The 17176-nt window shown below is 43.0% G+C and overlaps 1 protein-coding gene across 30 annotated transcripts in view; it reads left to right on the top strand.

The window, feature by feature from the left end:
* The window catches only part of NEO1 (neogenin 1), a 499518-nt gene that overhangs the window by 335368 nt on the left and 146974 nt on the right, over positions 1 to 17176 (top strand). For all 30 annotated transcript variants that reach the window (XM_043493234.1, XM_043493238.1, XM_043493237.1 and 27 more), the window contains exons 6-7: positions 1414 to 1568; positions 2491 to 2611. In XM_043493234.1, the coding sequence (XP_043349169.1) occupies positions 1414 to 1568; positions 2491 to 2611 (276 nt within the window). The remainder of the gene's footprint in view (positions 1 to 1413; positions 1569 to 2490; positions 2612 to 17176) is intronic.

The raw sequence follows: 17176 nt of genomic DNA, 5'->3' as shown, positions 1-17176 counted from the left end.
TAGCTATGATGACCTAAGGTTTAACCATAGACCCTATGCCACAGCACACTCTGTCTCCATTTAGAATGCAGCAGCAAGCTCTCTAACCGGCAAAAGGGTGCAACATATTACTCAACAACGGAAGTCTTATTGTTGGTCCCCAGTTAAATTCTGCATTGATTTTTAAATACTTTTGATTTTTAGACTCTTAATGAGTAGTTCCATCATATGACTCATTTTCTTCTCCCATATATTCCCATCAGATCACTTCAGTTCAAAATAGCTGGTTGTTTAATTGGCCCTGAATATAATCTTGAAACAGCAGTAGCTAGAACATTTCGTATCTATATGTCTTGGCGATGGAAGGCACTTCTTGCTATTATTCAATATTCTCATTGTTAGAATTTAAAAGTAGTTTAAATAATTGTTTTCTGCTTACTTTAATTGTTCTTGATCACTGACAATTTCAGCTATAATTTTCAAAGGAGCCTAAGGAAGGTAGGTGCCCAATTCCCATTGAATTATAATGGGAGTTGCGTGCCTTTGCTACTGTTTGTTTTACAGTGCTTGGTGTACTTATTATTAGAGCTGGGTGAATAGAGGGTTAATAACCGTTCATTCATTCAAAAAAAAATGTTTGGTTTGGGTGAAACCAAAACTGATTTTTAAACTTTTTGGTGAATGGAAAAGTAGCGGAGGGGGAATGTAAACTGAATGATTTCCTAATGTCAAAATGAATCATTTGTTTCTATCCAAAAAGTTTTGTTTTGATTTTTCAGGAATTTTGACAAAAGGAAAGGAGGACTAGATTTACAAAACTGAGGAGGTGGTGGTCATGGTGCCTTCCTTACCCATGGTTAGGACACTGACCTGCGATTGTGGAGAGGAGGGGGATCTAGGTTCAGTCCTCTCTCTGTGATGTGGAGAAAAGGATTTGAACTAGGGTCTGCCAGTTTACAGAAAGTGACCTTGCAATTGGGCTAGGGCATATTTTGGTTATGGGGCTTTCTCCATCTCTTCTCTAAAGTTGTTCCACTTTGTATAAATAGCTAGTTACTAGGGCAGGGCTTGAATTTGGGTGTCCCACATCCTCGGTAGGTGCCCTACCTAGCAGGCTACAGAGTCATTCTCTCTCTCTCTCTCTCTCTCTTCATGGCCCAGTGGGTAGTAATTGGGTTAATTTTGACATTACTGAAACATTTAGACTTTTTCAGTTCGATCAAAACTACTTCGTGAACTTGACACACATACATAAATAGTTCCGGTCAACCTCAAACTGCTTCTTTCAGCAAGTAAACTCTTTGTCCCAAAAATTTCACCCAGCTCAACTTATAATTTATTTATCATTTTATTATATAGAGAGTGTAAACTCTAATGATATTACCAAAGTCTAGATAAACAGTAACTTTTCTCCTTCTACCTTTATATGTAAAGCTCCACCTGAATTTCTGAAGCTGCCTGCTAATATTTATGCTCATGAATCTATGGATATTGTCTTTGAGTGTGAAGTGACTGGGAAACCAACTCCAACAGTGAAATGGATCAAGAATGGAGACATGGTGATCCCTAGTGACTACTTCAAAATTGTAGTAAGTACATTTTCATTTTCAGTCATTTCAAACTGTTGACCTATACCTTAATCCTCCTATGTATGTACATAAGCTATGCTCTTTTAAAGGTCAGCTGCCTGTTTTTACAGTGTGTGGTTAAGGTCCAGAAACATTAAATGGCTCCTTGAATCCTTTATTGCTGTATAATCCAGTGTGAAGCATTTTATTGAAGAGCATAGACAGTGTTCCTTACACTATGAGTCTGTTTCTTTATAACATACATATTTGACATGCAACATATGCAGTAATGAATTAATTGGTGGAAGACAATATATCAGTTTGAATTTGAACAGCCTCAGTCCTTCTCATACAGAAGAAAACTGGCAAGCCATGAGGTATATTCTGACCATAGATTGCTTGAGTTTTATGTAGTCGTTTTGGCTGCACAAGAATTAAAAGCTCAAACAAAGATGTACCATGGAGATTCTCGTGATATAATCCTGAGTTTTGACTGAGCAAACTTTAAAGTGTAATATGTATCTTAAAGGTTTAATCTGAGGCTACAAGACTGTGTAGGTAAGAACTTTATTTCCTAGTGTACAGTCTGTCTTTTACAATCATTTTTAGTTTACTAACATAATTATTTGATATATGATTGTATACATGCCTATGCTTAACTTCTGAATGTTTGGATCAGGTTGTATGGACTTCCATAGCCTATTTATAATAGTTTTGTGCTGATTTTTGGTGTAGCCATTTGAAAATACCTGGGACAGGCTCATGGTTGTTATAATAGCCATGAGATCTGTAGATAACTCCAAAGCCCTTTTTCCATGATATTATAATATGTGGGTGTTTTTTCAGAAAGTCATTGTAAACCATTTAAAAACTAATGTGTTTGCATTTATAGTTCATTTTTAATGAATGCATCATGAAACGTTTTGCCTTTTTCCCCCCTCAGAAGGAGCATAACCTACAGGTTTTGGGTCTTGTGAAATCAGATGAAGGATTCTATCAGTGCATTGCAGAAAATGATGTTGGAAATGCACAGGCTGGAGCCCAGCTGATAATACTTGAACATGGTAAGATAAACTGAGGAAACATGGTGCCAGAAGGGGAGGGAGGGAAGAGCAGTTTCACGGGGCTCTTTCTGCATGAGGCATTATATCCACAACTCAGCTAAACCAGAAAGCTTTTTTAAAGCATGAGTCATTAAGTGTTTTTACTGTACATTAATATTTTTTTAATAGGAAAAAAATGAGTGAACCCCAAACCATTCCCCTTTAATATGGAGAATGTACTATGTTATCCTGGAATGTTTACTAAAAAAAAACAAAAAAACCCCACAATAGAGCCAGGCTAAGATAGTACTATGGCACAGATAGATAAAAATATAGTGGCTATAGCTAAATTGAAACTGATCAATGGGATTACAGAAGTGAAAAATGAGCAGTCATGGAACTTTACACAAGTGAATTAGTTCAGACAAAATTCATTTCAATTTCAGAAGCTATTCTCCTCTGTCAGAATTTATGTATTTAAAGTAATCTCCATCACGTCTGTAAACTGATAAAAGAATTATTTCAAAGAACATTTGTGGAGAAAGATAAATATTTGTTATTGTGCGCTAGTCAGAGAAATCATTAATAACATTCACATCCTCGCCATTTAAACATATGATGTCCCATATTACATATTTTAGGTGTTAAGGGAGCATAACTACTGTCATGACAGTAGAAATACTCACTAAGAGAAACACAGAATCGTACAAATAACATCCTAGGGCATCATCTTGGATCACTCTCCCACCCTCTGGTCACAAAACTTTTGGTAATCAGTCTTAGCAGGGTAGGGAAGACAACTGATATGAAGGAGAAGGAAGACATCAGGCAAGAGAGTATTCATTTCATACTGTTATTTGACTTTCGTATTGCCTGTCTGATCCTGGTCTTGTTTTAGAATTAAGAATTCTTGGTGGTTCTTCGAGTGATTGTTCATGTCCATTCCAACCAGGTGCGTGCCCGCCGCGTGCACGCCAGCTTGAAGATTTTTCCCTTAGCAGCGTCCGTAGGGTGGGCCTGGGCGCCCCCTGGAGTAGCGCCTTCATGGCGCCAAATATAGGGCCCCGCCAATCATCCAGCCCCCCAAGTTTCTTCTTACCGCCAGTGACGACTAACTGGAACTTCACTCCCTCTGGTAGCAAGTGCTTTAGCAGTGTCTGATAGTATATCGTGTATATAGTTTCTCAGTTAGTTAATAGTTCCTTATAGTTATAGTTAGTTGGTTTGGGAGGTTCCCCCTTCCCCCCCAGCAACATTTCCCCTCCTGGGGTATGCCCGGGTCTCCGGGGTTTAAACTCCGCGAGGACTGTGGCAAGTTTATGCCCAAGAGAGATGCTCACTCTTCCTGCTTGCGGTGCCTTGGTGAGAGTCACCAGAAGAAGTGCCGTATCTGCAAGAGTTTCCGTCCCAGTACCCTCAAAGACCGGGAACAGAGACTAAAACTTCTGTTGATGGAGGTGGCATTGAGGCCACACTCCAACCCAGGACCCACTGAACTGGCACCGAGCATGTCCTTATCAGTGCACAGCGCTCCGGTACCAACAGTGCGTGAAATGGCTCCGACTAAGGACTCTAAGGCCTCCTGGCACCACCACAGCTTAGGCCATAAGAAGTCGGCCTCAGCATGGCACTGCTCTCCATCCCTGGTGCCAGTAAAGAAGAAGAGGGCGTTGAGGGGTCAATCATCCCTCTCGAAACCTAAGGGGTCTGCGGTGTCCACGAGTGTGTGGGACAGACCAACCCCTCCTTGCTTCCACCCAGGGTCTCGTCGACTCCTGTCCCAGCTGGGGTCCAGTCAAGTCCGAACCCTCCTCAGGCCCTGGACCACCAGGGGGACATACAGCTACCATCGACACCGCAGGCGTTTGAGGTTGCCACAGACCTGATGCGCCTCCCGGTGCCATCCTCCCCACAGAGGTGGGACAAGTTGCCAGTGACCGCATGCCCCCTGTTCCACTCCAGGGGCAAGCCAGCCATGATGGCCCGCCGTCCTCCATCACCAGCACCCCTGGCACCGCCCACATAGACAGAAGGACCGCACCGTCCCTTGGCTTCACGGCACTGCTCGCCAGTGACCCAATGTATTTCTCCTCCATGGTTCTCCTACTCTGAGACCTTGGAGTCGGAGGTGGACTCTTATCACTCCAGCAGATGGCAGAGCAGGAGGTCCAGGTCTCAACAGAGTCACCATCCAAACCCAGCACTGTGGCAGCCATCTGCTCAATGGCTCTTCTGGACACCCTGGGCTTACCACCAGAGGCAGGGTCAAGTCCACGATCCAGGACTGCATCGGTGTCTTCGGCATCTTTCATGCCACAGACAGCACTGGTCCCGCCTCCAGCGGCACTTTTGTCTGAGAGAGGGGCACCACTGGCACAACCAGCTCCAGCACCGTCTCTCCAGGCAACAGCAGTGCCGAGGGCTCCAGCTTCGACCCCATCAGCACCGTCAGGCTCAGCACAGCTGGACTTCTCGGCCCCAGCACCAGCCACAGGGCCGAACCCACCATCAGTACCGGCATTGCAGCTCGAGTACCGTGTGCCGAGGGACCCCAGAGGAGCCAAGGGTAGTGAGCAGAGCCCGCTACCCATCCTGTCATCTTCGTCCTCGGCTGATGAAGTGGTCGCAGGGACATCAACGGCCCCAGCTCTCAAGGACAATCGTGTTCTCCAGCAGCTATTGAGACAGGCCGCTCAAAGCCTGGGGATACTGACTGAGGAGGTGGAGGAGGATTTGGACTCTGTTGTGGACATCCTCGCTCCCTCCGGTCCATCCAGGGTTCCTCTGCCACTGATAAAAACATTAGTTGATCTGTCCAAAAATCTGTGGCAGACCCCCGCTTCTCTGGTCCCTACGGCCAAGAAAACAGAGCGGCTCTAATTTGTGCTGTCTAAGGAGTACGAACACCTTTATACCCACCCTCCCCCAGACTCTTTGGTGGTCGATGCGGCCAATCAGAGAGAGCACCAGGGGTTCCAAGGCTCCATCCCTAAAAACAGGGACGCCAAGAAGCTGGACCTATTTGGCCGAAAGGTCTATTCGACCAGGGGCCTGCAGCTCCGAATAACCAACTAGCAGGCCATTGTACGCCGCAATGGACATAACACCTGCTCGGCAATGGCTAAGTTCGTGGAGCTCCTGCCTCAGGACTCTCGGGTGAAGTTCTCTGCACTGGTGGAGGAGAGGAATTTGGTCTCCCGGGCCTCTCTGCAAGCGGCTCTGGACACGGCGATGCAGCCTCGCGCACACTGGCCACGGGGGTGGTGATGAGGCGAGGCTCCTGGCTACAGGTCTCTGGACTGCCCCACGAGGTCCAGCAGACTATAGACGACCTCCCCTTCGAGGGATCCTCCCTTTTCTCTGGAAAAACAGATAAGAGACTTAACAGTTTGAAGGACTCTAAGGCTACTTTGCGCTCTTTAGGGCTCCATATGCCAGCTATCCAGTGCAGGCATTTTAGGCCTCAGCCTGCCCCTCTGAGGCCAAAAATCTTCTGGCTGGCATGCACACGGTGCTCACACACCTGGTTGGAATGGACATGAACAACACATCTTGGAGAACAACAGTTACGAGAAAGTGAGTAACCCTTTTTTATGGCAAGGAAGGTACCTGCTATGCATTCTGTTGTCCACAGAAAAGGATTTCTTTGGGTTCAGAAAAATTAAAGAAACATTGTTCAGATAGGACCATAGACATTGTATGGCTGCACTTGCAATACTAGCAGAAATAGAACAGCTAGACATAATTTTGGGTGTTCAGTATAAAGAGAATTGTACATTGTGGGTATGTTTCAGTGCTAGTTGAAGTCATTTCTGTATTTTACAAAATTTGCTACATATTTTGGAGTGAAAGATGCCCCCTGCTGGATTCAACTGCTTTAGTGCTATAAACTATGGTATTTCCCCATCTGTCCAGTAATAGGAATCTAGATGCAACAATGGTTTGCTACTATTTGTGTGTTCAAGGAACAAAATTAAAAGTAATCTTCTCTTCTTGAGGGATTTTGATGACTACACAAATCAGATTGAGAAGTTCAGAAATGGAAGGATAACTCCATATTTTCATTTTTTTTAAATGTTGAATAATTCATGTATCTGAGTTCTGGATTCAGGCCCTGCTCAGGCTTGTGAAGCTCCCAAGAGTTCTGCTTTCCTCCTTCTCTTTCGACTTTAATTCCCTGGTGTCACTCCTCTGCTGCTTGTTTCCTCCTACTACTGTCTCACCTTATATCTTACTCCAGCAATCTCTCCTGTTACAGTAGAGGACTTTGCCTTACAACTCTGTCCTGTCTTTTGCATGCTGCCAGAGAATTATGGAAGCAGTGTTGGTGGATTCTCATAACAGGTGTAACTGTACACCTATGAAATTATATGTTTCTGTTTCGTGGCCTGCAATGTTTTTAACATTGCACTCCACGTGTAACACCTATATGTTCAAAATACTGCTCTTTGTTGACATATAATCACAAGGTTGATAGCATAATGTACATTTAATTTTTCTTCATTGAGAATGATGGCTTAACAAGTGGTGGAGCAAAGTCACAACTGAGCTGTGCATATTAAATTCTAACTCGTGAAAAGTGGTGTACTGTGCTGCCTGCCATCACATTTATACACAGAGAGATAATATCAAAATAAGCTATTAAAGCTTTATACTATCTCAGAATAAATGAAAGGCAAGGAGGAAGTAAAGTTTCAGGAAATGGAGTGTATGGATGTCTTAAAGTACATCAAGATAGTGACCTGATGGTAATCTTTGTTTGGTGTGCAAATTAAAATATATAGATAGATAGATAGATAGATAGATAGATAGAGATATTACACTTGAAGGTTTTGGGGGTTATTGGCATGCTAACTAAAACAGCTGTTTTATAAATCTTCAGACTTGGCTCCTGGTGATGAGAAATATCAGCTTTGTGAAGTTTGAAAAATCAAATAAGTACAAGTGGCAAAAAATTGCTTACTGTCTGTGCATGTTTCAGAGTAGCAGCCGTGTTAGTCTGTATTTGCAAAAAGAAAAGGAGTACTTGTGGCACCTTAGAGACTAACAAATTTATTTGAGCATAAGCTTTCGTGAGCTACAGCTCACTTCATCGGATGCATTTGGTGCATGGTTTTCTTACCTATTGAAGGAGCTTACTAAGTCAATTTCCTTCCCTTCCCAGTCTCTGTTTCTTCTGTCTTCTAAAGGTAGACAAACCGATACTACTGTGATGAGTCATAGGAACCTAAATATAATAAGGCATCAATAGTGTTAATATTGGCAAGAAGAGGTGGGATGTGGAAAACGTAAGAAATTAGCTTGGTTAGGTGGAAAAGGCAGAATTATGCAGGACCTTGAAGGTGAGGATGAAGATCTTTGGTACTGAGAGAGGTTAAATAGCAGTACAGTTGACCACTTCCTTACCATTTATTATTTTGTGCTTCATGTTAGCTCTCAGTCACTGCCTCTTTAAACTAAATAGTCTCAGGGCTTGTCTACGCTTACTGGGGGATCAGCGCGTGGTGATTGAAGCATTGGTGGTCGATACTAGACCCACTAAATCGACCGCAGATTGCTCTCCCATCAACTCCTGTACTCCACCTGAACGAGAAGCACAAAAGGAGTCAATAGGAGAGCGTCTCCCGTCGACATAGCATAGTGTGGACCCCGCGGTAAGTAGATCTACTTAGATCGATCTCCCCCTGTAGTGTAGACAAGGCCTCAATCTTTCTGAATGCTTTGTATGAAAGTCTGTCTTGGTGTTTGTTTTTTGTTGTCTTCCTCTAGATCTTTCCAGTTTTGGTCATGTCCTTGCTGAAGTGGGCTGGCCTGGCTGGGGGTTGATTTCAAACTGAAATATGTTGTGCTTTTGTATTTTCTGCTGTAGATGTAATAAACATCTGTATTATATATGATAATCAGCCATAGAATAAGTCTTCATTTTCTGTGCATGTACAGTAATTTCAAACTCCACAGATGCAATTCAGTGATTTGCTGCAGTCCACTGCATGCTAACAATTATAGTACACTAGAAACTAGATGTAAAACAGATTTCAAATTATAGAAATTAGATATTTTGCTTTGATAACATCACCCTTTGTGGATGAGATTTTGTTTCTTTGCATTAATGAGAAATTCTGAAAAATTTGTAGCTGAGGACAAGCTATGTGTGGCAGAGACCTTGAAACAAATAATGGGCAATTTAAAGGGAAAACAAGTTGTTAATATTTTTGGAGGGGAGGGGTTGCTGGTGCCGTACTAACTGTTTGAAAAGCGGGCTGATGGGAAACGGGTGGCCTGGCTTAGACACATCTCAAAGTGCTGTTTCTCTCCGGCAGTAAAGGACTGCTCTTCTGCAGGGAGCAGAAAATTGAGGGCAGTTCTGCCTGTAGGGGGCAGGACCTGGAAAGGTCAGAGGCCAGGCAGGATGGTCTGGGTACTATTCTTCCTGCCCTACAATATATCCCCTTCACCTCCCTAGACTGCAGCATTCAGCATGTGGGTGGTGTACAATGCTCTCTCTCCCCCCAGTGCAAATATCTTGAGTCCATCCACCCTCTCCTGTATTTATGGGGATGCCTGCTTCCTAAGTCATCACAAGTGATTATGGAGTATGTCTCTAGTGCCCTTCCAGCCACACCCTGACCCGCAATTTATGCAGGCTTTTAGGGATGTAGCTGTTATAAATAATACCCTCGTCTTCACCCGAACCCTGATGCTACTCTCATTGCCTCCTTGTTCAACAGCTGAAGTACTTCTTCCTGCTTCTCTTTTAATGCTGCCATGAAGGGATCCCTGGGAGGGTTCTCTCAGACATATCGGGAAGGGAGAGTCTCATTCTAGTCTCAGGGAGAGGGCTCCCAGGAGTCGCTAGATCCCTCCCAAAAAGCTTTTTTAAAATGTTAATTTTTAATTTAATTATGCCCTGGTTGAGCTAGGGATGTAAAAGTTTAACTGGTTAACCGATAAGCATCATCTCATCAGTTTCAGTTAACATTAAACTTCGCTGCTGGTCCTGCGCATCCGGGGTCCCGGCTGCTGGCCCTACTGGTTCCATTATCTGTTATAATATATATATTATCAATTCAAATATATTACTTGGTGGTGAAGTTTCTGGGATCCTATCTTGCAGGCTTTTTAGAGAAACTAAGAAGCAAAAATGACCGGAGTCTTCATCTTGTAATGGCAGGATATTGATCTTGTGACCTCTGGTTAATCATCTTTTGGAAGGTGAAAATACTCCAAAGGTCCTACCAATATGTCCTTTTTTTCCTGCACAAAATACAGCAAGAAATCCTTGCACTTCAACAAGTCCAAGTGCAGAGTCCTGCACTTAGGAAGGAAGAATCCCATGCACCGCTACAGGCTGGGGACCGACTGGCTAAGCAGCAGTTCTGCAGAAAAGGACCTGGGGATTACAGTGGACAAGAAGCTGGATATGAGACAGGAGTGTGCCCTTGTTGCCAATAAGGCCAACGGCATATTGGGCTCTATTAGTAAGAGCATTACCAGCAGATCGAGGGAAGTGATAATTCCCCTCTATTCAGCACTGGTGAGGCCACATCTGGAGTATTGTGTCCACGTTTGGTCCCTCCACTACAGAAGGGATGTGGACAAATTTGAGAGAGTGTCCAGCGGAGGGCAACGAAAATGATTAGGGGGCTGGGGCACGTGACTTATGAGGAGAGGCTGAGGGAACTGGGTTTATTTAGTCTGCAGAAGAGAAGAGTGAGGGGGGATTTGATAGCAGCCTTCAACTACCTGAAGGGGGGTGGGGGGGTTCCAAAGAGGATGGAGCATGGCTGTTCTCAGTGCTGGCAGATAACAGAATAAGAAACAATGGTCTCAAGTTGCAATGGGGGAGGTCTAGGCTGGATATTAGGAAACACTATTTCATGAGGAGGGTGGTGAAGCACTGGAATGGGTTACCTAGGGAGGTGGTGGAATCTCCATCCTTAGAAGTTTTTAAGGCCCGGCTTGACACAGCCCTGGCTGGGATAATTTAGTTGGTGTTGGTCGTACTTTGAGCAGGGGATTGGACTAGATGACCTTCTGAGGTCTCCTCCAACCCTAATATTCTATGATTCTAATACTATGGATGTGAGTAAGGATCATTGCAATTAAACATCTAACCCTGCACTCCTGGCCCCAGGCCCGCCCCCAGCTATGGCCCCAGCCTCCACCCCCTAATCTGTGTCCATGTCTCCTCCCCTCTCCCCCCACCCCCCCGGCAAGTTAGGGCTCTGCTCCCAGGCCCAGCTCTGAGGGGGTGGGGTGGATGGGGTAAGGAGGGAGTTGGTTTTCAGCACTGCCACTATTAAAAAATATTCATGGCCACTGATTCACAATGAATCGACTGCGCCTATATTTTATCTTTGTCAAGTGCCTTTATTAACAACTAAAACAGCCAGTCTTATATGTAAAACTAAAACCCATTTTTTGGTTTAACTTTTTACATAATATCTCTAAGTCGTCCAAAAACACACACACTCTGATTAGCATTTCAATTCCACTGCTGATTTTTGTTAAGAAAAATTAACGTGTTTACATGCTCTGATGTCAGTCTTGTGTACAGTCGATTAACAGTAAGGCCAGCGTTGGAAAACATATGATCTGCAGGCACAAATGATCCTGGAATTGCATAGATAACTCTTTTCCCATTTTCCAAGCCTTGGAAAACACCGTGCATTGACCTTCCACCGCTCCAATGGACTGCATTCCAGCGAAGGACAAGGCTCCCTGAAGTAATTTTCCAGTTTATTTTTTACTGCATTCTTCTCATTCTCCTTTCTGGTGTAATCTTCACGTAAAAGCATCACCATAGCACTTTTCTGAGTTTCATGCATTTTTTCGGCACTGGCTCTATCGGCTCATCCAGTCAGCACTTTTTGGTTCAGCATTAGCACTCAGAGGTTCTTCTATTTCTAACATTAATGCCGGTTGCAGAAGCTTTGATTTAGCAGCGATCTGGACAGCAGGTGAAAGAAACCGCATGTGCTTATGGCATGGATCTAACAAGGAGGCAATAAGTGCAGGTTTGGCAGTTATGGCAGGATCGTTGGGTTTCATGCGATGCTTCAGAGAGTGATGAACAGCAGCTTTGAAATCAGCGACTTTTCCATTTTCGACAGGGAGCTTTGCTTCCAAGGTGAGCTTGAAGAAGACTGTTGCAAATTGGATAAATATTTGAAATCGACACTGACTGTTCAGCAGACATGGCAGTTGTAGTGCATTTTAAAGTGGAAAGTACTGTTAAGATATCCTCTGTTAATTGCCAGTGCTCATCTTGCGGCTGAAGCGTTTGGGCATCAGATTGTTTTGTTACAGAGTAATCTGAAAGCGCAGCTGTTGTAGCCCACCTTTGCTCATTGAATCTTTCGAACATGTCATATACTGAATTCCAGCGAGTTTTACATGACTGGATCAGATGGTGTTGCATAACCTGAAGCTGTGTTTGTTTTCTTTCAAGTGCATTTGCTGCCACGGTGCTGTGGTGGAAGTGTGCAACCAGTCTACTTGCAGTTGCAACAGCACAATCCACACTACTTGAAGAAAACTCATCATTTATGGCTAGCTGAAAAGTATGGGCAAACCAATTGATAGATTCCCATGTAACATATCTTGTTGTGTTAGCGAGAACAATGTTGCTTGCATTATCGTGTACGTATGCCAAGACATGGCCTGTTAGACTCCATTTTTCCACTGTAGCATTTAGTTTTTCAGCAAGGTTTTCTGCTATATGTCATTCTGCCATACATTTGGTTTGTAAAACTGTGGCTCCAAGCTCCCAATTCTCAATATAATGGCATATTACAGTCATGTAGCTTTCTGTAGTTAATGCTGTCCAGCAGTCAGTGGTGAAAGCTACTTTAACGTTGTTTTCAAATGTTTCCCGGACAGACTTCACACAGACTTCATAGCACTTCTCTAGTTGCGAAGTTATAGTCTGTCTCATAGGCACACGGTATTCAGATTCTACAAAACTCATCAATGCATGAAAACCTGTACCCTCGACGCTTACAGGCAGCATATCTGTAGTGATCGTGGTGCACAAGTTCGTTTTTCCTCACACTGTGTGTTGCATTTTCTTGAACTGCCAGAAACAAACGCTTTGAGCATTGTTTGATTTTTGCCTTCTATAGAAGACACTGGTAAATGTAAACTGTGTAATACAGAGCAGAGGGATGCAAACAGCACCAGAGCAACACTGAACTATTTGAGGCTGAAACATCCCTCTGTTTCAGCCTCAAATAGTTCAGTGTTGCTCTGGTGCTGTTTGCATCCCTCCGCTCTGTATTACACAGTTTACATTTAACAGTGTCTTCTGTTGTTTTTGTGAAATGATTCCAGGCAGTACTCCTTTTCGATCACTCCATCTTTACTATGGAACAGTAGTTGCCAAAAATCACGATAACTTGCATGATGTTGTTTGAAGGATGCTACCAAAGTGTGACGGGAGGAGGGGACACGGACACTATTAACTGCTTGCTGTATTTTGCATGGGAAAACAAGGACATATTGGTAGGTCCTTTGGAGTATTTTCACCTTCCAAAAAAAGATTAACCAGAGATCATAAGATCAATTTCCTTCCATTACAAGATGAAGACTGTGGTCATTTTTGCTGCTTAGTTTCTCTAAAAACCCTGCAAGATAGGATCCCATAAACTTCACCAGTAAGTAATATATCTGAATTGACAATATATATATTATAACATAATGGATCCAGTAGGGCTGGCAGCCGGGACCTCAGGGATGCAACAAGAGGGATCCCGGGTGCGGGGCTGGCAGTGGAGGCCCACATAAAATGTGGGGGTGTTGCAGCACCCCCCGCACTCCTCGTTTCCCGCCTGTGTGAACTCCTTAACTGTTAACCGTTTAACTGATATAATTTACTAGGTTACATAGTTACTATTTTAAACCCTATTTACATCCCTAAGTTTAGCAAATACTTATCTTTACCGTCATTCTTTTGGAATATAGGGATTAGGGATACACAACTCATTCAATGTAACAAAGTTCTTTCCTACCAGCATTTTTAGAGTATTATTTTGTGCATACTCTGTTAAAATCTTTGATGGTTACTGTACAAAACTGTTTTTGTTTTGTTTTTTTTTATAGTGGTTAAATGTTGGTGAAAGGTCTGAGAGCTGCTACTAGGATCTGTAGTCCAGCCACTTTCAGTGTAGCAGTCAGTTGGGGGCTGGAAAAGAACAGGTGGTAGTAACTAGAAGGAGGTGCCTTGAGGGGAGGAAGGCAGATGGTTTGCTGTCACCCCTACATGACAGGCACTTGACAAGTACTCAGGCAGCCAAAAAGTGAATTGTTATTGATTGCCACCTACAAAAAATTCATAGACTCTAAATAAATATGCTGATTTATGTAGACAACTGTTTCAAAACATCATTTAAAATACACTATATACGATCTTCAAAATCATAAAGTAAACATAGTAGAGTAAGTGTGTTTTGAACCTTTCTACGGCAGAAGCTTGTGTTTCCCTGCCTTTTTTTTTTCTCCTTTTTCTCTGTTTGTAGATGTTAGAAGAGTGAAATCCTGAGAGCAGGGGGTTGGATTGAGCTGGTACCCAGAAATATGCCATGTCATCTCTTTTCTGGTCGTACCATCAGTTTCTGTAGCCTTTAAACTTCCATGAAAAATAGTTTATAGCCTTATGAGTGCAGAGAGAACCGTATGAATGGGAACCAGTGCAGTATTGTCAGTAACAAAGGGCTTCAGAAAGACACAAACATAGATCCAAAAAGTGTGAATTTCCCCCTTTTACCTACTGGGACATTAACTTTAAATTTGAATTATGAACATTTTTATATTTCCTATTTTCCCACTCATCACTTTGTGAGAAACATAAGTTTGGAATTGCATTCACCATCTGACTTTTTAGACCAAGCTTGGTTAGAATATTGCACCTTTCCTGGTTGCACTGAATGGATATTGGCTCTTCCATTGAGGTCTCTTTCTATGTAAATCCTAATTCTGAGGATGTTTTTAAAATGCACTTTGGCCTAGCTCTTTCTGACTGTGGCTATTAAAGAAACTCTCTCGGGGTATCATTGCTGCATGTATCATCTCAGCTTGTATTGATCCATCTTAGTCTCTATGGAAGTTTAATGATCAGCTATCTAACGTCCCATCTTACTTTAATTGTCTCATGGGTGTATGTAGGAGCCCTGGGATATGCAGCTCATGTGAAAGCCTTTCAAAGCATAAGGCATCGCAGAATTTGTTCAGAGATGTTACCAGGACCAAGAGATTTCAGCAAGGGCAATGCTACAGATATTGGGTTGCATACTTTCAACAGTGTTCATGGCATCCCTTACGTGAGAGCAAGGATGGGATTGTGAGTAAAGCACTGGAGTGGGAAGCAGGAGATCTGGGTTCAATTCACAGCTTTCCCACAGACCAGTGCAGTCTTGGACAATTTGCTTAACACTGTTCCTGAACTAACTCCTAACTTGTAAAGTGGGGATGGTGGTACCTACCTCTTATCTCACACCCTCTGTCTGAATTTGCGGACTCTGGGCAATACATGCAATTTTTATTTATTTATTTTTGTATCAGTATGAGACCACCTCAATGGACTCTGAGAATACAATGCAATGCAAGCAAGCCACCAACAGATTCTCACATTACATCTGGATGACAAACAATTTCAGCTTCTCTAGTTTGGTGCCAGTTAAGGGCTATCTCCAGTTAGAGCTGGATTTCCAAATTTCTTCTTCTCGACCACAGATGCAACCTACCTGGAGATGAGGTGCTCTCACAGAGGGGCTTCATACTTAGATCACTTGATCTCTTCCAGCAGGATCTTTAGAGACTGTGTTTGCCAAAAAGGTGGTTCTGATCTGGATTGACAAATCAGGCCACAATGTTTTACAAAAAAAAAAAAACAGAGAAGATCAGGATTATGCTTCCTCTGTTAGGAAACCCAGTAGATGTGGATCTGAGTAGTGTCCAGCAAGACATTTCTGGTAACCACTTCTCTGGCAGTAAAGGAAAATATCACAGACAGGCTAAATATATGGCTGTTCCCCACCAGTGTTCCCAGGGATATGGAGTTTTAAGTCTGCTCAGAACTGACAACAAAAAGCTATTAATGCTCTGATCAAGGCACAATGTACCCAATTGAAGGGCACCATTTCTTTTCACCAGGTAGTGAAGAGGAAGCTTTCATGTTCTTCTCCACCAGTACTTCTAATGGCAAAGGTTCTGACTAACCACAGGGGAGAGAGAGATTCAACTATCTTAATTACACCATATTAGCCCTGGAAATATTGTTCTCAAACTAGCTGAAAATAGTAGTGATAAATTGCATCTGGTGGAAAGTCTAGCCACATGTGATCACATCCCTGTCAACATGGCTTCTGAGAGGATAAATAAAGAGATGATTGATGTTTCAGAGCAGGCATCCCAAGTCCTCCTGGCTTCTCTGAATGTATGTACAAGACATCTAAACTTTATATGGAAAAGGCTTGTGGTCTGATTTGAAAAAGTGCATAGTCCATTTCAAATACCCTCCCCCATAAAATACATGATTACCTTCTTTTGTGTGGGCCAGAGACAAATAATCTACATGTTATTTTTGCCGTTATTTTGGACTATCGTGCACATGTAAAAGGTAGATCGGTTTCTAGGCCACTTGCCATTAGTTTAATGTGAAAGCATTTTTTTAATTAATTTTTCTGGAGTTGAACAGATTGTGAATTGAGATATAGTATTGTAGTGTTAGAGGTATAATAGAGAAAATGCTGACTTAACATACCATAGAATTGTGTAAAGCTACAAAAATATTATGAAATTATGCAAAATATGAACAGTTGGAAGAGAATAAAAATTCTACTCTTTTGGGTTTCCCTCTTTAAAGCTATTTTTCTTCTTCGCACAAGCAGAAATTGCTGAAAACACTTTTGTATGTGTGTTTGTGTGGTGATGTATCGCTAAGCAATGGAAATCAGAAAAGGCCCTTATGGTACACAAATGGATTTCAGAAATCTAAGTGTGCTACCAGTGAAGCACAGGTTTATAGACTATGACTAAATAAGATTTTTCCAGAAAGTTTGAATCCTTGCCTAGTGTGACGGGGCAAGGCCTGTTGGCTATAGAAAAGTAGTGGGAGATAGATATATTAGCTCCAGGCTAAACAAATCCCTGGTACCAGGTTAAGTGAAATGGAAGTTGCTCCAGGTCAATTAAGACACCTGGGGCCAATTAAGAACTTTCCAGAAGGCAGGGAGAATGCTATGTTAATTGGGACACCTGAAGCCAATCAGGGGCTGGCTGAAACTAGTTAAAAGCCTCCCAGTCAGTCAGGTGGGAGTGCATTTCAGGAGCTGTGGGAAGAAGTTGCGCTGTTGGAGAGGCTAAGTAGTACACACCATATCAGGCACAAGGAGGCCCTGAGGTAAGGGTGAAGTGGAGCTTGAGGAAGTGAGGGCTGCTGTGGGGGAAGTAGCCCAGGGAATTGTACATGTCATGTTTCTAAAAGGTCATCTACCATAGCTGATACTATTAGGGTCCCTGGGCTGGAGCCCGGAGTAGAGGGTGGGCCCGGGCTTCCCCCCCCCCCACCTTTGCCCCCTGTTTAATCAC

This window comes from Dermochelys coriacea, chromosome 10 (assembly GCF_009764565.3).
Source record: "Dermochelys coriacea isolate rDerCor1 chromosome 10, rDerCor1.pri.v4, whole genome shotgun sequence".
NCBI classification, from domain to species: Eukaryota; Metazoa; Chordata; order Testudines; family Dermochelyidae; genus Dermochelys; species Dermochelys coriacea.
The sequence above is the reverse complement of the archived record's forward strand: the minus strand, read 5'-3'. Positions and strand labels throughout refer to the sequence as shown.